This window comes from Megachile rotundata, chromosome 11 (assembly GCF_050947335.1).
Source record: "Megachile rotundata isolate GNS110a chromosome 11, iyMegRotu1, whole genome shotgun sequence".
Taxonomy (NCBI): Eukaryota; Metazoa; Arthropoda; class Insecta; order Hymenoptera; family Megachilidae; genus Megachile; species Megachile rotundata.
In genome coordinates, this window is record NC_134993.1 from 12938745 (window position 1) to 12959433 (window position 20689).

Consider the following 20689-nt stretch of genomic DNA (forward strand, 5'->3'; position numbering starts at 1 on the left):
TGTAGCAAAAGTATTTTGTAATATTGAATGTGAAGCTTGAATATTGCAGGTACATCATTCTCTTAAGCGTTGCAACATTTTGAAAATTTATGCAACTAAAAATTAAAAAGTACAGAAATTCAGCAGAAATGAATGTGTAAGGGTAACAGTATATTTTATGATATATTTTTGCAAGTTTATAGTTAATAGTATCAACTAATACATGGAATTGTTTTCAGCGTGGGGATTTTGTAATATTGAATGTGAAGCTTGAATACTGTGGACACATCATTCTTTTATTACTAAGCTTGGAATGCTATGAATATTTATACAACTAAAAATAGTTTAGATATTCATCACTAATGCATTTGTAAGAGTAACTACTTTATGGTATATTTTTGCAAGTTTATAGTCAATAGTATCAACTAATCATGCAATTGTTTTCAGCGTAGCAAAAGAATTTTGTAATATTAAATATGAAACTTGAATACTGTGGATACATCATTCTTTTATTACTAAGCTTTGGAACATTTTGAAAATTTATAAAATTAAAAATTGAATAGTTCAGACATACATCACTAATGCATTTGTAAAAGAAACAGTATATTTTGTGGTATATTTTTGCAAGATTATAGTTAATAGTACCAACTACATGCAATTGTTATACATTGTAGCAATTTTATAATATTAAATGTGAAGCTTAAATACTGTGGGCACATAATTCTTTTATTTCTAAGCATTGGTACACTTTTATTAAAAATAAAAAAGGTCAGAAATTCATTACAAATGCATTTGTAAAAGTAACAGTATATTTTATAACTAATACATGCAATTATACAGTGTAGCAAAAGAATTTTGTAACACAGAATGTAAAGAAACTAGTCATTCCGTCCAACTAGTTACAGTAACTAAGCGCAAATAGTTTGATCGTGTGGTGACTCGAGGGTAAAGAACAGGTCTGAGACCCGAGGACAAATAGCAATTTGCAACGAATATCCTGTGATGTAACACGTAGTGGTGTTCGATGCGTAACGTTAGCCCTTGCCCACCCTGTGCACCGACATATGGCACGACACGTGCGACCAAACAACCGGTTTTCATGAGTGCGTATTCTACGGTACTTCATTAACGGATCTGTGAAGTAAACCTTGCTCGGTTTTTTTTTAGAAAACTGCGCTGTAAATTTGTTAAGAGTTAACACTCAGAGTAAACACCTTCTGCATTTAGGTTTCAGAAGTTTTATGCAATTAGGTCAGGTATTCCCTAATTTTTGTTGGGGCAAATTTTGTAATATGAATGTATCTCCAAATTTTGTGTTTGGAATTCTGTAGTATGCAATTGGTATGTTATTAGAGTGTAACAGGTTCTAAGTTTTTATATTCTTCTATTTTTACATGGACAAATCTCTATGTTTTCAAAACACTAAGACCCTCAAATTGATAAATTGCAAAGTTTCTACATCCCTAAGTTTCTAGACTCCCAAATTTCTATATCCCCAAATTTCTATATTCCCAAATTTCTACATTCCCAAATCTCTACATCCCCAAATTCTTACATTCCCAAATTCCTACAACCCCAAATTATCACATCCCCAAATTTCTACATCCCCAAATCTCTACATCCCCAAATTCCTACATCCCCAAATTCCTACATTCCCAAATCTCTACAATCCCAAATCCTTACATTCCCAAATTCCTACAACCCCAAATTACCACATCCCCAAATTTCTACACCCCCAAATCCCTACATCTCCAAATTACCACATCCCTAAATTCCTACATCCCCAAATCTCACCCTATCTTCATCTACAAAGTCCAAATATAATTTCCCCAATTTTTCCTCCACTTTTGAAGTCCATGTACCTCCGCACCGTCTTAAGAGCAGAATGCACCCGTGAACACAAGTGGATGCGCACGTTCGCAACGTGACTAATTGTGGGGTCCGCGTAACCACACGCGTGTTGGGTCGTGCGTATTTCGTTGGTAATTGTCTACTCGCAAGGCAAACCGTCGAAATCGCTCGTCGATTAATCAACGACCGAAGCAATTACGGCACACGCTGGACCGGAACGAATTCAACGAAGGAATTGGTATCTTGGAGAGTCTGCCACGCGCCCGTATGCGATTTTGATCAACCCTCCATTTTCTTTTCGTTAGTGGGTTGGCGACTTATCAGTGTTACGACTTGCAATATTAATTTTGTGACTTAACCTCAATGTTACGAGTTTGTTGCGACTTGCAATATTAATTTTGTGACTTAACATCGATGTTACGAGTTTGTTACGACTTGCAATATTAATTTTGTGACTTAACATCGATGTTACGAGTTTGTTACGACTTGCAATATTAATTTTGTGACTTAACATCGATGTTACGACTTGCAATATTAATTTTGTGACTTAACATCGATGTTACGAGTTTGTTACGACTTGTAATATTAATGTTGTGACTTAACATCAATGTTACGACTTCTAATATCAATGTTACGTCCTCTAACATCAATGTTACGATTTCTAACATCAATGCTACGTTCTCTAACATCAATATGACGACATAACATGAATGTTACGACTCCTAAGCGACGTTCCGATTATTCGATGCAACCTTGAAGACCCAAGAATCGCTGGAAGGAAATAGAGCGTTTTGCAAAGGGTTGCGCGTCAGCTGCAGCAAACCCTTTACGGGGGCGTTTCATCGTTAATTGGTTAACCTCTAATTGAGCGAACGGTGCAACGTAAGAAGAGACGGCAGCCTTAGAAGCGTAGATGAGAACTAATTAGCCATCGGTCTCGACTGACCGATTGACGCCTCTGTTCTTTTCCTCCCCTTCTATTTTCGCGCAAAACCGAGTACTCTCTAAACTCCGTGCTTAAAGCGACGAGAAATCGATATGCGCGTTTTGACACGTTTCACGGAGTTGATTAATGCATCCTGGCACGATACACTTTGATAGCCAGAGAATGTGTTAAGGAACTCTTGTGTCAAACTTTTTTTTTTGAATGGTAAATTTTTATTTTATTTAACAACCTCAATATTCGTGGTTCGTATGTTATATTTTTATAGACTCATTTTTAAATAATAATTGAACTACTTGTACCAGGTATCTTTGTCATTAACTGTGCTGATACAATAGTTTATATTTTTACACTTTTAAATAATAAATATGTAATTGAATGTACTTGTAGTTGTTGGTATATTAAAATGTCTGCTGTTCTTAAAAATTTGAAATGTATTTACCGATTTATTTAAAAATGTTATTATTGATCGATTTAAAAGTACATATGGGAAATACACATGTGAAGTATACATGAGAACCTGATATCATGTACCCATTTTATCGATACTTATGCAGCGGTAGCATCTCTACACAAAAATTACCGGGGAATCTCATCGATTCGATCCGATCGATTCACCTTGGATGGTTCCGCATGGTCTTGCACCGTGTGTCATTCGAAGATTTTCTTCGCGTGCCATTCGATGACTGGTTTTCATCGGAAACGCGTTTCCTTCGTTAACATTCGACTGGCAATACTGGGTCCTGTTAGTTTCGCGCAATGCGTCACCGGTTGACTCAGACTCGATTGATGCATGGAATTAATCCTCGATCGCTGCCTCGTTCGTAATAGAAACACGCCGGAGATTAGTTACGTCGATTCGACGGAAATCCCCTAATGGTCTTACCGCTAATTGCTCTTAGGGTTCTGTGGATCTCCGGATTTCTTCCCGCCTCTCAATTTATTTGCTTCTTTCTATTTTTGTGTACGGGGCTCTTCGGTGGTTTCGCATTTGTGCAAACTTGTATATTTGTATTGTTATGTAATTATGGTGTATGCAATCGTAATTAAGTTTTTGTAGTTTGAGGAGTCGGACTCGTGACGCACTCGTGACGCGCTTATGGTGCATTCGTGAGGCACTCGCGACGCACCCACCACTGATGTGACGCACTCGCGACGCACCCATCATTGGACGCGACGCACTCGTGACGCACTCACCACTGATGTGACGCACTCGTGACGCACCCATCACTGGACGCGACGCACTCGTGACGCACCCACCACTGATGTGACGCACTCGCGACGCACCCATCATTGGACGCGACGCACTCGTGACGCACTCACCACTGATGTGACGCACTCGTGACGCACCCATCACTGGACGCGACGCACTCGTGACGCACCCACCACTGATGTGACGCACTCGTGACGCACCCATCATTGGACGCAACGCACTCGTGACGCACCCACCACTGATGTGACGCACCCATCATTGACGCGACGCACTCATGACGCATCCATCATTGACGCGACGTACTCATGACGCACCCACCACTGATGTGACGCACCCATCATTGACGCGACGCACTCGTGACGCACCCACCACTGATGTGACGCACCCATCATTGACGCGACGCACTCGTGACGCACCTATCATTGGACGCGACGCACTCGTGACGCACCCATCATTGGATGCGACGCACTCGTAACGCACCCATTATTGAACGCGACGCACTCGTGACGCATCCATCATCGGACACGACGCACTCGTGACGCACCCATCACTGGACGTGACGCACTCACCACTGACGTGACGCACCCATCATGGGACGCGACGCACTCGTGACGCACCCATCATTGGACGCGACGCACTCATGACGCACCCACCACTGATGTGACGCACCCATCATTGACGCGATGCACTCGTGACGCACTCACCACTAATGCGACGCACTCGTGACGCACCCATCATTGGACGCAACGCACTCGTGACGCATCCACTACTGATGTGACGCACTCGTGACGCACCCACCACTGATGTGACGCACTCGTGACGCACCCACCACTAATGTGACGCACCCATGACGCACTCATTACATATTCGTGACGCATTTGGAATATTTTCATGACGCACTCGTGACATACTTGTATCCACGACGCACTCGTGACGCACTCGTACTTCAGCAGCGATCAATTTCACTGTAATATTCAACACATTTCAATTTGCAAATCAGAACCAGTAATTTGCATACTCAGCGACTACATGATACTAAATAGACATAGCATTTCAACTTTTCTTCTGTGTTTTAATATTCCAGTGATTAGCCGTGACGCATCCGGCAAATAACAGTGTAAGGGTTAAACTTGATCACAGCGAAAGTTCTTCAAATCAATTTGTAGCCTCGTGCTCATAGGTACACGTCTAACTTATGCAAGCTTACATACGTTACACGTAATTACGTACGCTATAATTAAAGTACAACGACATCTTTTTTTACGTGGCATCGAAATAATGAGGCAGGATGAAGATTTTATTGGGAAACACGCGTAAAACGCGTTGAAATAGCCGGCTTAAAAGCGGAGCAAACGCGCTGAGGATCCGTCGAAGATCCACGAGGTCGATGACGTCAGAGACTTGCCGGGATCAATCGGAGAGTCAAGTCGCGATAATTGCGACAATCGTCGGGATGCTCCCCAACGAGACGCTTAATTCCGCTCCCTCGTCGCAACTCTCTTTCGCCGTTCAATTTACGCTCCCTCGCGCTATTTACTTATTGCTCGGTAGATTGCCGATCGTTAATTGGCCCCCTTTCCTCCGGAACAAAGACCTCTTGTTTACTTTTTATTTACTCGAAATCGAATACCAACAGATTTTCCGTGTTCCCTCTGTAATTCTTCGCATTTCGATCATATTTGACTCCTTGCACTTTGTTGTCCCCTGTGAGGGACTTTTTAAATAACAAATTCGAGTGCAAAGCTTCAGATTATTCGATATTTTCTGTATGCACATTTTGCCTGCACTTTATAGCCGACCTTCAGTGAAGTCCTTTTACAATTACCATTATTATATACAACCTTGTGAAGTATAAGCTTTTACGAATCAGGTCGGCCATTTTGATCAGTGGATCATATAAGAACTTCAGATCCACAACGCGTAATATCGCAGCCGATATCGATTAATCGGCCATTCGAATCGTCGTGGGAGCGTCCGCTTTTTTCTCTACCCACATTCGATAAACGAATCGATAAACGAATCGTTGGTGGTTCGTTTCCTTGAGCGAGCGGAGGAAAAAACGGACCGGCGATCATCGGGGACACGATAATTGGCCGGCGCAGCCCACGAAACGTTTAATTATCTTCGAGCAACATGTTCTTTCGTAGCGAACGCAACTTGTCATGAATCGATCAGACATTGTTCGTAGAGACGCTCAAACATTGCTCAGAAGTGAAAATGGCGGGAAAAGTAGCTTAAGATGTCTCAAATCTAGCACACAATGTTTAGGGACTCTTTAAAATAGATATGCAATCCTTGACCATCATTTAGTATGTTAAGCTGCTCCAGAGAAAAATGGCGGGAAAAGTAGCTTAAGATGTCTCAGATCCAACACTCAATGTTCAGGGACTCTTAGAAGTAGACTACAGTCCCTGACCATCACTTGGCCATATAAGGAAAAATGGCGGGGAAAGTAGCTTAAGATGCCTCAGATCTAGCACTCAATGTTCAGAGACTCTTAGAAGTAGACTACAATCCCTGACCATCACTTAGTCATATAAGGAAAAATGGTGGGAAAGTTAGATTAAGATGTCTCAAATCTAGCACTCAATGTTCAGAGACTCTTAGAAGTAGACTACAGTCCCTAGCCATCACTTACTCATACCTGCCTTACTAATTAAAAAATTGCCTTACTAATAAAGTATAAAAATAAAAACTTGTTAAGGTACCTTACAGTACCCCACATAGCCCCAAGTATACTCATGTCCCCTTTAAGCTTGCAACTATGCTCTATACCCAATAACTCATCAAATTTTCTCTGTACCCAGATGGAGAACCAAGCTTTCGAGGAGGAGGCACGAGTGGAAGAAACCTATAATCCCCGAATCGAGGAAACCTCGGACAACCACGTGTACGAGGACATTCTACCAGGCACCGAGGTACCGACCGACCTATCAAAGGTATCCGACGAGGTTCCAAGTGCGTTTCGACGAAACCTCACGTTGCCCTTTCGTCGAGCGGTGGGTCCCGAGCCCGTCGCCACCAGCTCCTCCGTTCGCGTGAATCGTAGAAGGAACGAGGCGGAAGAATCGGACGACGTCCAGGCCGAATGTAGACCCAACAGAAGACGCAGGAAGAAGGATTGTAAACATTGTAGGAACAAGGCGAACGACGACAGGGAGAAGAATCGTCCGTACACCACGGAGCTAAATGGTCGAAGGCTCGATAATTTGTCCGATGTACCGGAGGACGCAACTGTGGAGGGAAGCAACGTGTTCACGATCTCTGAGAAGGTTCAGAACGAGTCGAAGCTGATCGAGTACGAGAAAAACAATGGCCAGGATGTTGGGAGCAAGGACGATGGTGCGGAGAAGAAAACTAGGGCCGGGATGAGGGTCAACTCGATCTACTCTCAGGATCGATGGTACGCGAAGGAGACGCCGATATTCTTTACTGATGTCAAGGAACAGGCTCCCTTTCAGGTGAGCAACTGTGTACTTCTGGTACTTTTGGTAGAGCATTTTGTACTTTGGGAGGGTGTTCTTTGACATTTTAGATAGGAAATGTTCTTCAGTATTTTGGAAAAAGAATGTTCTTCAATATTTTGGAGAGGGGTTGTTCTTCAATATTTTTGAAAAGGGGTATATAGTTCTTCAGTTGATATATAATTCTTTGGTGCCTTAAATAGGGAATATGTTCTTCAATATTTTGGAGAGGGGATAGTTTTCCATTTGATGTATAGTTCCTTCATATTTTAGGTAGAAGATATGTTCTTCAATATCCTTGAAAAAGTACATATAGTCCTTCAGCTGATATATAATTCTTTGATGCCTTAAACAGGGGATATGTTCTTCAATATCCTTGAAAAAGTACATATAGTCCTTCAGTTGATATATAATTCTTTGATGCCTTAAACAGGGGATATGTTCTTCAATAGTTTGGAACCAGCATATATTCTTCAATATTCTGGAAAAAAGATATATAGTTCTTCAGTTGATGTGTAGTTGTTCAATATTTTACATAGAGGATGTATTCTTCATTATTTTGGAACGAGGACATATTCTTCAATATTCCGGAACAAGGATATGTTCTTCAATATTCTGGAACAAAGACATGTTCTTCAATATTTTGTAACAAACATGTTCTTCACTATTTTGGAACAAGTATATATTCTTCAATATTCTGAAACAAGCATATATTCTTCACTAGTTTGGAATAAAAATATGTTCTTCGCTATTTTTGAACAAGTATATGTGTTTTAACATTTTAGAAAAACAATACATAGTTCTATACCTGATAATTCTTTTATATTTTAAATAGGAAAATGTTCTTCAATATTTTGGAACAAGTATATATTCTTCAATATTCTGAAACAAATATATTCTTCACTATTCTGGAACAAGAATATATTCTTCACTATTTTTGAACAAGTATATGTGTTTTAATATTTTAGAAAAAGTATATATAATTCTATACCTGACAATTCTTTCATAATTTAAATACTTAAATGTTCTTCAATATCTTGATACAAGTATATATTCTTGACACATAAATATTCTGAAACAATTATGTTATTCACTATTTTGAAACAAGCATATTCAATATTTTAAAATGAAGCTTATAATTCTTTATTTAATTTTTCCTGACATACTTCAAAATAGAAACAGAAAGATTTACCACCTCCATAAGATCATCATCACTTTCTCTAATTGCACTCCATCTTCTTCACACTAGTCTAACTAAAAAACTATTAAATAATCTAAAAGTATCTAAAATAAATTCAGCAACTCGATCATTGATCTGCGTGACACGATCACAGGGTGAGAATCGCTGTACGAAAGCGAAAGTTGAGAACTGCCACTGCTATGAAAGCATAACTCTCGACTCCGCCGCTAGGTGGCGCAGAGCCGAGCGAGTTTCTCGCAGCTGAAGTAGCGTAGGGGATAGGATAAGTTGACGCTCGAAGCGGAGGAAAGCATACTTACCTGGCGCAGAGGTTACCGTGATCAAGAAGGCGGTTCCTCCAGGGCGAGGCTTTTCCATTGCACTACGGTTAGGCTGACCCTTGCGAATACCCCTAATGTGGGTATCTCGGGCGTATAATTTTTGGTAGTCGGGACTGCGTTCGCGCTGTCCCGGATAAAATAATTCAAACATAAAATGTTTACTTGCATAAACAACTTTATTCAATTATTTCCTTTCAAATTACTTCCCTTCCTTTTTTCTATTGACTTAAGAAACAGTTTATCCTTTTCCCACCTTTTTCAAACTTTGTTTAAAGCAGAACTTGTTATAACAATTCTATCTATACACATCCATCTATTATATTCCCTAAGTGGTTCAATAGGTTGAGCTTTTTAAGTCCACTCATAAATTTCTCATATCCTTTTTGTATACATACAGTCATCAATTATTTTCTAAGTGGTTCAATAGGATGAGCTTTACAGTTCATATCTATTTTCTCATGCTTTATATTCATACACGTCATCTTTTACTTTCTGATTCACTCGGTGGAGCTTTGCGGTTTATAAATCGTATCCTTTTTATATCACATTCTACTATTTATAATTCAGTAAAGCTCTTTATAGTTCATACTATAAATTCCTGTCACTGCACTTTTCCCAACTGTTACAATGACATGTCATTCTTCATGGTCAACATAGACTGTAAAATTAGGCCAAAAGTCTCTAGATTCGTCAGACAGTTATGAAATCTTTTCGGCCTCATTTATATTCCAAGCAGACAAGATGAAATATCCTTCGGCTGTTTGCGATGTTCTGCGACTCAAACGTCATTTCTTTTTTCGTCTTATTTTCATACGAAAGAATTGATGCGAGGGTCGATCGCGATCTATGCGCGGGAAATTTGAAACGATTTAAAAATTCGTTACCGTATGAGAGGTTCATTACTATATGCAAAATGTAGTTTATGTAAAACTGTAGTTTATGTAATTTACTGTTATACAAAAAATAGGCTATGTATTTACTTTTATATGAAAAGTATTTATAATTATAGGAAAAAATAATTATATTTATATTATACGAAAAATTTTTGTTATGTATTTATTATTACACAAAAAATGTAGGTTATGTTTGCAATTATACAGAAAATATAATCTAGGTATTTTACAGGAAATAATTTATTTATAATTACACGAAAGATTTACAATTATAAGTAAAATTCGATACTGATCTAGGCAATGTAGACAGTCTCCTTTTTCTCGACACGTCTGGCGCTCTAAACGACCAAAACGGAACGGAAGTGGAAAACGTCTATCTATAGCCAGACGCGTTGATGTCTGCCCACGTCGAGTTTTCCGCGCGAAATCGAGCGGAAGGAAATGAAAACATTTCACGACTTCGAAACCTTATTCCCGAAATCCTCTTACAAGCAATTATTTCATCGATGTGATTAAAAGTTGTATAAATAACATTACCTTTTTTCCTGAGACGACATGGATGCGAATCTCCGTTGGAAACTTTTTAGGATAGCGAATGGGTTAATGCAAGCAGGTAAAGCGCGTCAACGCGAACCGATAGTCAGTTTGACGCGGACCATTGCCTCGACAGGCACACGCGACAGCTCCTTACGTTCGAGCACGATTTAACATACTTTTTCCAACTTATTAAAAATGAAGTCAACTGTCAGCTTCTTAACCTGTCAGATCTAGTGTTCGAGAAACTTCTAACCTTGCTCTTTTTATCGATGAATCATTAACGATTTAGTATCTAGTCACCGCACCCTTGTTTTTTCTGGGAACTAGCTTCCAAATGATATCGAACAGATAAAACGATTATCGAGTAATCGGCGCGTCAGTTTGCGGATAATGCGATATCGATGGCGGAACTTCAGGTGAACCTGCATTAATCGCGATCGTACGTCACAAGGTCCTTATCCGAATCTTCTGTTTTCAGAGGGCGTATTCCCTCCCTTTGCGAACGCAAACACCGTCCTCGCAAAATCGCATTAACCTGCGACGCAGTGTCAGGGGGGAACCGCCGCCGCATCCTGCGAGACTTCGTAAACATCGCCACGGATGGACCCTGCATTTGGCGCGTCCTCTCGAGACACCCGGATGTACCAGATCTCTGTGGTTCCTGTTGGGTCTGATAGTGACGTTGTTAGGAATCGGTGCCTTCGCTCTGTACATCGCTTTCGGTAAGCAGAAACAAGTGGTAGAAGTGCGGTAATTAATCGCGGTCTGCGTGGCCCGAGGTTTAATTCGACGAAGCGAAATAATTGAGCGAGATGAATTTAACCAGTGGGTCAACGCCGTGCTCCCTTCGCGCGGTTCGAGTTAAGAAGTCACGCAGAAGCGCCTATGACGAGGAATGGCAAGAGGCGTTGACCGTTCATTTTCCAAGCGGAGTTATTTCTGGCCAGACCATTCTTTGAGATGCTCGTTAAAGTAGCTTAAATTGTCCAGCAGCCGATACACATTTTAACGCTTGGACCGCCATCTTTGCAGAGCCCGAGAAGCTGCAGATCATTCAACAGTACCTGAAGTCGTCAAAGAACGAGTCGAAGCTGCTGGCAGGTACCTTTCTTCCCGCCATCACGCAACCGAATAATGTGACAACGGCTGGGATATTAACCAGCTTACTTCCGAGCGATGATCAGAATAGCACTTTGTCGGAATTGCAAACTGAAACGGAAGCTACAGTTAATTCCACTAGGTACTGTGACGACTGCTTGACGGAAGAAGTTTGCGTGGCTCTTGCCGATGAAGAGGTGCCCATCTGCCGGGTTAGCCTCGACCCCAACGACCCCACAGGATGCGCTGGCTTTTGTCTGGTTAACAAACAAAAGTGCCACCGACTTGATGTAGATGCTTTCAGGTGCATAACCTGCTCATTTTTTCTTTTATGTTTAATGTTAATTTTATGTTCACTTTTTAATTGGGGTGCATAAGACAGAATTGCTCATTTTCTCTTTTATAATTTTTATAGGTTATTTTTTAATGTTAATTTTTTATTTGAGGTGCACAAGACAAAACTTGCTGGTTTTTTCTTTTATAATTTTTAATGTTAATGTTCACTTTTAATTGAGGTGCATAAGACAAAACCTGCTTATTCTTTTTCTTTTATAATATTCAATGTTAAATTTTAATGTTCATTTTTTTTCATTGAGGCGCATAAGACAAAACCTGTTTATTCTTTTTCTTTTATAATGTTCAATGTTAATATTTCATGTTCATTTTTTAATTGAGGTACATAAGACAAAACCTGCTTGTTTTTTCTTTTATAATGTTCATTTTTTAATTGAGGTACGTAAGACAAAACCTACTCTTTTTTTCTTTTATAATGTTTAATGTTAATTTTTAATGTTCGCTTCTTCATTGAGGTGCATAAGACAAAACCTGTTTGTTTTTTCTTTAATAATGTTCCATGTTAATGTTCATTTTTTAATTAAGGTGCACAAGATAAAACCCGTTAGTTTTTCTTTTATAATATTTAATATTAATGTTTATATTTTAATTGAGGTGCATAAGACAAAACCTGTTAGTTTTTTCTTTTATAATATTTAATATTAATATTTATATTTTAATTGAGGTGCATAAGACAAAACCTACTCATTTTTTCTTTTATAATATTCAATGTTATTTTTTTAATAAAGGTGTGTGGACATAGAGCACTACTGTCTGGACGACGAGTGGACCTGCTCCAACACTCTATGCATCCCCGTTGACAAACGCTGCGATGGCCACATGAATTGCTACGACCACTCCGACGAGTACAATTGCGGTGCGTTCTCAAGAAAAATATCCAGTTAAAGCGAATTACGCGAGACACCCTGTGTCGCATTAGCCCAGTTTCCAACATATGACTTTCTGTTATCGGTTTACCGTTTTCTTACCGTTGTTTGCGAGGCTTCTGTATCCGCGCGAATGCAAAGTTACAAATTCGTTTATCTAAAGAATTTAGTAAAGCGACATGATAGAAAGATAACGCAATAAGGTTGATACGCTTGTTGCAGTCTGCGATCTGGAGACGCATTTCCAGTGCGGTAACGAGACTTCCTGCCTTCCGTTGGAAAAGAGATGCGACGGCAAGATAGATTGCTGGGACGCAGCCGACGAGATTAATTGCACGTTAGGTAAGATACGCGTAACGACTTACTCGGCGAATCATCGAGTTGTCAAAATAATTATGAACGATGTTTCCCGTGTGAAACTGAATTGTAAATTGTTTTCCGTGAGATCATACGGTTCGTTGACTTGTACCATTTTTCTACTTCTTTTTTTCCTGTGGGTGAAGGTCCTTCTCAACTTTGTTTTCTTTTCTCCGTAGGTCGTAATCTCGGTTGGTGTGAGTACATTTATTCTGTACAAATTAATGTTTGCATGTTCGCTGTCATAATTGCTACACGTTTGCCTGTTGCATCATAAATTAATTTTGCCTAACCTATACACTTACATACACGAATACCGAGGTTTACCCAAGGTCAATTGCAAAGGGTTAAGAGGCTCACCAAGCACAATGATCTCTTTCATATACACAATACCGCTTTTGATTGAAGGAATTAGCTTTGGCAAATTAATAAAATCCTGTATGAAGCTTCATCTGTGGCTTTTTTTAAATTTATACCATCGCAACGTAGTCTCTTTTGATATCAGCATGCCCATCGGAAAACGAGTTCACGTGCAGTAACGGGCAATGCATATTGAAAGCACGTTTCTGCGATGGCTTGCCAGACTGTCTCGACGGATCTGACGAACCTCATGGGTGCCAAGGACGGTGCAACAAGCACGAGTTTACATGCCAGTGAGTCGATTTTAACGAGTACAGATCTCTTTCGTCGACGTGAAAGTAAAAGTTTTCGCTTTCAGAAATAGCAGATGCATCGCTAAGGGAATGAAGTGCAACGGCGTCGACGACTGCGGCGACGGGAGCGACGAGCGTCATTGTAAAGATCGGATTTCTTAGCCAATAATTACGCGTTACAGTATTCCTTTTTCTATCATAGACACGTGTAATTAATGTATATAATTGTGCTGTATAGACACACGCAGTGGTACGTAATAAATGGTTTGACAAGCGCAATACTTAATAATAATTAGGAAACGATACTTTTCACTTTTATTCACACATTATATACTTCCAGTTACAATAGCAATGAAATTTCTTGTGTGTCTTACATTATTTTTCACCTATTGTGAATAAGATATATAATGTATGTCTCTCTGTGTATACATGTATGTGTGCGTGTGTGTATACATGTAAGAGATCTTAAATTTTAACGTCCTAATCGTACTTATACACACGCGTACAAGAAAATTACGTATACGTAGATATATTTTTGTATACAGTTAACCGCGTTTGTATAAAGTCTTCTGAAATGTATGCGACTCCGCAGAATTTCTACCTAGTCTTTTACCTAAACAAAATGTTTTCCTCGAGTGAATAAAGTATATACAAATTATATAATACGCACACGGTTCGAATATTATTTTTTTCAGAGCAGCGTATTCGTCCTTGATTCCTCGAAATCGAAGCAGTTTTATAGGAATTCGTCCGGTTCTCTCGGCGCGTCGAGATCGCGATAATGAATGACTGGCCGAAAGTCTCCACCGCCGCCACTGTAACGTTTAATAAGAGTTAAAACGTTTTGCAATTTGAACAGCAATACGACAGAGCATGCAATATCACATTTATCCGCGAACACGCGCGATGTACGACCAACTGGACATAGGATTTATACGGAGACATGGGATGTAAAATAAAGGCACATATATAAGTATAGTAACAAATAATTTTATTTGTTATATTTCTTTTCTTGTAAGATTACAGTATCTGTCTCTGTTCTAGTCTGTCTTTTTTAACAAAATACACGTTACTGTATATACTTATATTCTTTTTTATATACACGAGTCATATTACGAGACAAATGTGCTGATTTTGTAACACGGTTTGGCAAATATTTAAACGGCGGATTGTGTTACGTAATCCAGATATGAATCTGCTAGCACACGATATTATTTCTTATAAAAGATTTGAGCAGTACCCGACAAAACTTAGAACATATCCATGTCTAGCTGGTCCAAATCATTATAACTAACAATAGGCCTTGAAGTCGAATCCGGTGCAGCCCTGTAAAACAGCGTATCACCACGTTCATTGCGAGGAAATCAAATTGAGACTGACTCTGACAGCCGTATAGAATCTCGAGACTCGGGAAAACGCACTTTACTGTGTTACAGTTCAACAATGGAGCGAGAAAGTTAGGAACAAGTCTCTTACCGTCCTCTATTGAATCCACCACGAGTGGGACGCGGCATTCCAAACCCTCCACCAAATCCTGCACTGTAACTGGATCCGTAGCCTCCTCTGCTGCCACCGTATCCAGCACCGTAGCCTCCAAACCTGTACAAATAAATTACTTCATTAATTCATCTGACTACAACGTGTTGAAAGCTTTTTACTTACGTGGTACATCCATAGGGGTTAAAGCCCTCGCCGCGTATGCTTTCCCTGGGAGGTGCCTTGTTCCCCGGATGTTCTGGAAGCTGCGGCCTCTTCGGGTCCCTCAAATAGTTGTTGAAATACTCCGCTTCTGCTTTTACCTCCGCCACTTTCTCCGCGTGTTTGTTGAATATGTGCTTCCGGATGAAGTCTGGTCCCTTGAATTTCTTCCCGCTGAGCGGACACAGCCACTTGTCCTTCGACAGCTCTTGAGTGTTGGCTTGCACGAACTTCTCGACCTCACTGATTTCAGCGTTAAGGAAATAGTGTAGAACAGAAATTGAAAGTAGTAGCACGCGAAAAAGGATACGCTTCAGCGTTCTTGGCGCCCAGTTTATCGAACTCCTCTTGAGACAACGTGGCGACGGGTTGTAGGAAGGCAGCCATTTTGTTTTCGAAGTTGCGACAATATTCGGATAATTCTGTGCTTGATACTTTGGCGGTCGGAGGCGAACCTCGGACGTGCATTATTCCGCATCTGTTCGGCATCTCGTCCTCGTTTGGATACTCACAGTGATTGTAGTAGTCGACGGAATGAACTATTCGTAAATAGAGGATCAATCTGTCTAGAACCTAAAAACAGAGCGAGTTAAAGACTAGCCGAGGGACTAGTTTTAAAGACTAGCCGAAGGACTAGTTTTAAAGACTTAGTTAATTACTTACTTTAATTAAGGTTGGGTCTCTTTCGATGGGACCATCACCATCACCACCTAGTTGTCCCTCTTCTTGATCACCGGACATTCCTAATAACTCTTCTTCTTCGGCCGATGCCTCTTCTATCAGGTAATCGGTGATATTTTTAAGGACAGGATTCTTAGATGATAAGCCGAACGCCTGTGTATAAAAATATTTTAGTAATATTAGCAGCATCAGTATTGTTACTAGACCTAGTCTAGTAGGTCTACTAGGCCTAGTTCTACTACGACTTCTACTACTTTACATTTTGCATGCTCTTATTCTCCTTGTTATCATCTTCCTGTTTCACTGCATTATCTTCCTTCTTCTCCTCGTTCCACAGACCAACCCTGTTGTCCAAATTGTGAACAATTTTGGCGCTCAATTTGATGTCGTGTCTGACTATTTGTTTGTGAGACGTCAAACCATTCACTGTGCGGATGCGTCGCGACAGGTCCCGGTTCACTATAGCGCCAAGCTCACAGTCTCGCAACTAAAGTTACATAATATGTTGATAAAAAAAGAAATGTGTAATGATAAAAAAGAAATGTCCTTTTGTTTACAAACTTAATGCACTTACTCGAATATTGTTCAAGCTCCAACATATCTCCTTTATGTTCACCTGTCTTTCAAAAGACACCCATCCTCTTCTGAACCATCTTCTCTCCGGTTGCGGATCCGCGATGGCGACTCGTAGAAATCCAGGGAAGCGTTTGCACATCTGTTCAGTAAATTAATAAATTTATTTCCACAACCAGATATATAACAGTTAGATAACTAACCGCTTCGACTTCTGCCTTGGTGATCGTTGGAGCCAGATTGCGAAGGAAGATGCTGCTAGTTTTGTGCAGAGCTCTAGGTTCTTTCTCCTTATCCTCGCTAGCTAGATCTATCACAGCTTCCGGCTCCATCGTAGACTTCTTAGCTTCCGACTGTTCCTTGTCAGCTTTAACTTCCTGATCATCTTCTTTGCCATCTTGCGCATCCGCGTTTTCATTTCTTGCGTCCGCCTTTTCGGTCGCAGCTGGAAATTGTAAATAATAATTATATAGAATGTAAATAACAATTGTAAATAATATTTACTTACAAGTTTCCGCTTTTGGTGTATCGGGTTTGTTGCTGTCACTACCGGAAGAACTACTGCTACTACTGCTGCTGCTACTGCTGCTATTGCTATCGGTTCGTTTCCTCTTTTTAGTGTTGGTTTCCTCTGACTTTTCTGTGACATCCATATCATCCTCCTTTTTTGTTTCCTCTGCATTCTCTTCAGATTTCTCAGTCTCCTCTATCGACGCTTCCTCCTTCTCCGCATTCTTTTCGTTATTTACATTCTGACCATTGTTTGGTTTCTCTGCTTGCGTTTCATCCGTCTTACTTGTATCACTATAAGTTTATATATTAGTCCTGTTTTAAAGAATCTTGCTTTAATTAACATCTTACCTGCTCTCCACTTTTTTGTCATTTCCAACTTTTATTTTTTCCTCCTTATTTTTATTTGTATCTTTAGATATAACAGGGTTCACCGGTTTTACTTCTAGAACTTGCAAATCTTCTTCTGTACCGCCTTCTAATTTAATAACCACTGCATCTAATAAATGTAACAAGGCATCGGCTTGGTCAGCATCGACGGATACTTTATCTATTTCTCCTACATCAAGCATTTCTAAGAAAACTTCAACTCGTTTCTACAAAATAAAATATTGTTAAAATTTCAATACTCTGCTACAGTCAATATTAATGAATTAATAATTTACCTTAAGGGCTGCCACCTGTTCCTCCTTTCTCTTCACTGACTCCTCAGGATGATATTTTATTTTGAACCTAATAATCAAGAAAAAAAGTTGTATGAACATCGACATTAAAATAATTCATCAATTAAAGCGAACGTGTATTCAAAAAAAGTTATATAAAAGTTAAAATATAGCTAACTTCTCAATACAATTTTATATCGAGAACATATCACGCAAGCACAGATGTGCTTTTTCAATGAAATCCTCTTGCGAACGAAATCGTTCAATAATATAGTGAATCGTGACTGAGAAATCTGTCGCGATAGGTGTTGGTTCAAATATAAAATTACGTTTCCCATCCGTATTCTAGATCCTCGTGAATATTCTATCCTTTTTCTCGAGACGATTATTAAGTTATTTCATACCGTCAACATTGTCAGTTACAGAATGAAGTCTCACCTGTAGTCTGATACTTTTACTCGCATTCAGTTTTCTCGTCGATACAGAGGTCTATTGTGACAATAGCATATTTCTCGAATGATAGAAATAATTAAACGGGTTTAGAACGCGGCCTACCACGAGCATGTTTGGGCTTTGCGCGCCCAGCTCGCATTTTCTAACTACCTAATAGACACCTCGATTCTTCTGCGATGCGCGTTACGCGATATACATAAAATATCGTACGAAAAAATAAACGAGCGAGGTGACCTGTGCCCAAGGCATAAGACGTGGCTGGCTGTACGCTGTAGGGATAGACAGAGCTGGTCATATTGCTTGCAATTATCGATAAAACTGTGTCTGCAATTTAGCAAAAATTATAAAACTACTACACCCTCGCGTCTTCCTGTCCAACGTACGTATGCACCTCCGCGCATACATGTCTGGACAGAGACATGGTAGTTCCATTAAAATTCTCAATTATTTTCTACAGTGAATGTAATGTTCAATGCATGTATAAAAAAAAGTGACTGAAAATTCAATGTTTGAACAAATAGAAAAAAAAGGAAAATATAGAAGTTAAACCACTGTAGAAATTAATTTTTCTTATGTCCATAATTAAGTATGACAGCTCTATGACACACTATGAACAATGTTGTGAACAATACAAATATATTTTAAGAAAACGAAATATACCATTCCTCATCCTTGTGCGCAACGAAGAATTCGTTCAACTGTTGCCTCCTGAATTCCAATTTATATTCATTATACCGCTTAATAGCTTCCTCATCCGTAATCGTATCTTCCTGTGTTCCAAGGAATGCTTTAAACGACATCATCGGAGGTTGAGTCTCAACATTGGAATTACTGAAGTTACCAGCAACCTCTCGACTGTGTAAAGTACAAAAACAAACATTAAGATTAATTAAACAATAGAATGTGCATAAGCGCTACCTCAGTCGAGCCAATAATCTTGGAGTGAATCGACTCCTCTTTTGCATAGTTACAATACAACCTCTTTTTTTCATGACAATCCTGTTCATAGATCAAGAACAAATTCACAGGGAAAAAAAAGAAGATCACTATAAAAATAACATAAGAAACACAAACCTGCTACTGTTACCATGGTTTCCATAATGATGATTACTATGATGCGGAGGTGGATAGTGGTCAGGACCCCAAGATGTTGCACCACCTGCTCCACCTCCGTAATAATCATGCCCATATCTTGGTCGATCATCCCAGTCGGCTCTCATTCTTTTCATAGGAGGTGCCATTTCTTGCGATCTAGCAGGACTGTATCGGTCCCTTCCTCCACCTCCTCCACCACGGTATTCTCTGTAATCTGGGCGCTGTCTTGGTCGACTGGACCACTCTCTGGAATAATCACTACCTTTAAAACTACAAGAGGCTGTTTATACCGTTACGGAACTCTTATGATAACAAATTGAATACATTAATAGTTATATTATAAAGCGGATAGTTACCTATCAACCCAGTCATCTCTTCTTCTATCGTCCCTACGTCCCTCTCTGGAATAAGATTCCGTTCTCTCCCCTCTAAATTTATCTCTCCTTTTCCTATCATATTCGTCATCGGAGTCAGCCATAGTGTAAAAATTTCTTATTCTGAAAAATATAAGGATAAAACTTGATGTTTCAAATTCTGTGCCTGAGGGTTAAGTACACAACATAAACCTTTATTAACCAAATAACCCGCAAATCGTTACCACCGTTCGCCATCCGTGTCACGGTACAAATGTACCGTTAAATACAACCGTTTATTACAGGAGTATATCTTATTAATACTTTTTCAAAAGAAATATTCGAATAACGCGGGAATACTACTTTTAGAATATGCGACTGATTTGCGTTTAGTTAACTTATGCGAGTAAAATTATTTGGCGATAATAACGCAAAGAAGGTGTAGTTAGTTTAAATAATATCGAAACTCACCTACTTAAAGTACACCGTTCAACGAAATTAAAATCTTACCATAAAACTTTTTGCTAACCATTACCCTGCGTCACCAAAGTATCAGTCTCGCGAGGTGCGGCGTTGTATCGCTGCAATCGATATCTCTCGAGTCATTCGATAATGCGCCAAATTTAAAAGGGCGTTCGTAACTTAGAGACAATTTATCAATTATTTTGTATTAAATATATAAATTTATGAGGTGCAATGAAATTATTGATATTTTTAATGATTTCTTAAGAAGTATGATATATGTATAATGATGTATATTCGTTAACTGAAATAATTATATTTGATTAACGATTTATGGAGCTTTATGGTTTTTCCCAATAAACCGATATAATCTATACAGGATATCGATGTTCGATTATCGTTAGATCTATAAATAATTCTTCGATCATCTATTACACAATCGATTACCTCGCGATTCGTAGAACAGAACCATT

General features: G+C 39.4%; 2 protein-coding genes, 1 long non-coding RNA gene and 1 other non-coding gene across 22 annotated transcripts in view; 2 read left to right on the top strand and 2 right to left on the bottom strand.

The window, feature by feature from the left end:
* LOC100882646 (Chitin and LDLR binding deacetylase 3) overlaps positions 1–14394 on the top strand; it is a 31204-nt gene extending 16810 nt beyond the window's left edge. For 13 of the 16 annotated variants that reach the window (XR_013040010.1, XR_013040007.1, XR_013040008.1 and 10 more), the window contains 2 exons: positions 50–136; positions 219–710. Coding sequence is in view for 2 of the 16 variants with exons in the window: in XM_012298316.2 (XP_012153706.1) it covers positions 6794–7447; positions 10880–11123; positions 11434–11803; positions 12582–12709; positions 12942–13061; positions 13256–13273; positions 13582–13729; positions 13795–13891 (1779 nt within the window). In the remaining 14 variants the exon portion in view is untranslated. Of the gene's footprint in view, positions 1–49; positions 137–218; positions 711–6793; positions 7448–10879; positions 11124–11433; positions 11804–12581; positions 12710–12941; positions 13062–13255; positions 13274–13581; positions 13730–13794 lie in introns of those variants that run through there. The other 3 variants (XM_012298316.2, XM_003699283.3, XR_013040009.1) reach the window with 3 other exon arrangements.
* On the bottom strand, positions 7441–9079 carry LOC143265445 (uncharacterized). Of its 3 annotated transcripts, none has more exons than XR_013040024.1 (4): positions 8646–9079; positions 8442–8522; positions 8259–8332; positions 7441–8147 (listed from the first exon to the last, which is right to left on the bottom strand). It is a non-coding gene; the product is annotated as an uncharacterized LOC143265445 (long non-coding RNA). The 3 variants fall into 3 exon arrangements; XR_013040022.1 differs by having other exon boundaries at positions 8259–8358; XR_013040023.1 differs by having other exon boundaries at positions 8259–8358; positions 8617–9079.
* Positions 8943–9104, top strand: LOC143265454 (U1 spliceosomal RNA). The gene has a single exon (XR_013040042.1). It is a non-coding gene; the product is annotated as a U1 spliceosomal RNA (small nuclear RNA).
* Positions 14022–20365, bottom strand: Ars2 (arsenic resistance protein 2). Of its 2 annotated transcripts, none has more exons than XM_003699219.3 (15): positions 20226–20365; positions 19758–19898; positions 19381–19659; positions 18967–19161; positions 17857–17923; positions 17543–17787; positions 17190–17485; positions 16885–17126; positions 16683–16823; positions 16368–16595; positions 16091–16261; positions 15738–16000; positions 15392–15670; positions 15206–15328; positions 14022–14544 (listed from the first exon to the last, which is right to left on the bottom strand). In XM_003699219.3, the coding sequence occupies exons 2-15, from the start codon at positions 19877–19879 to the stop codon at positions 14466–14468; spliced, it is 2730 nt and encodes a 909-aa protein (XP_003699267.1). In that variant the 5' UTR covers positions 19880–19898; positions 20226–20365; the 3' UTR covers positions 14022–14465. The 2 variants fall into 2 exon arrangements, with proteins under 2 accessions (XP_003699267.1, XP_012153686.1); XM_012298296.2 differs by having other exon boundaries at positions 19381–19671.
* Between the last annotated feature and the right edge of the window lie 324 nt (positions 20366–20689).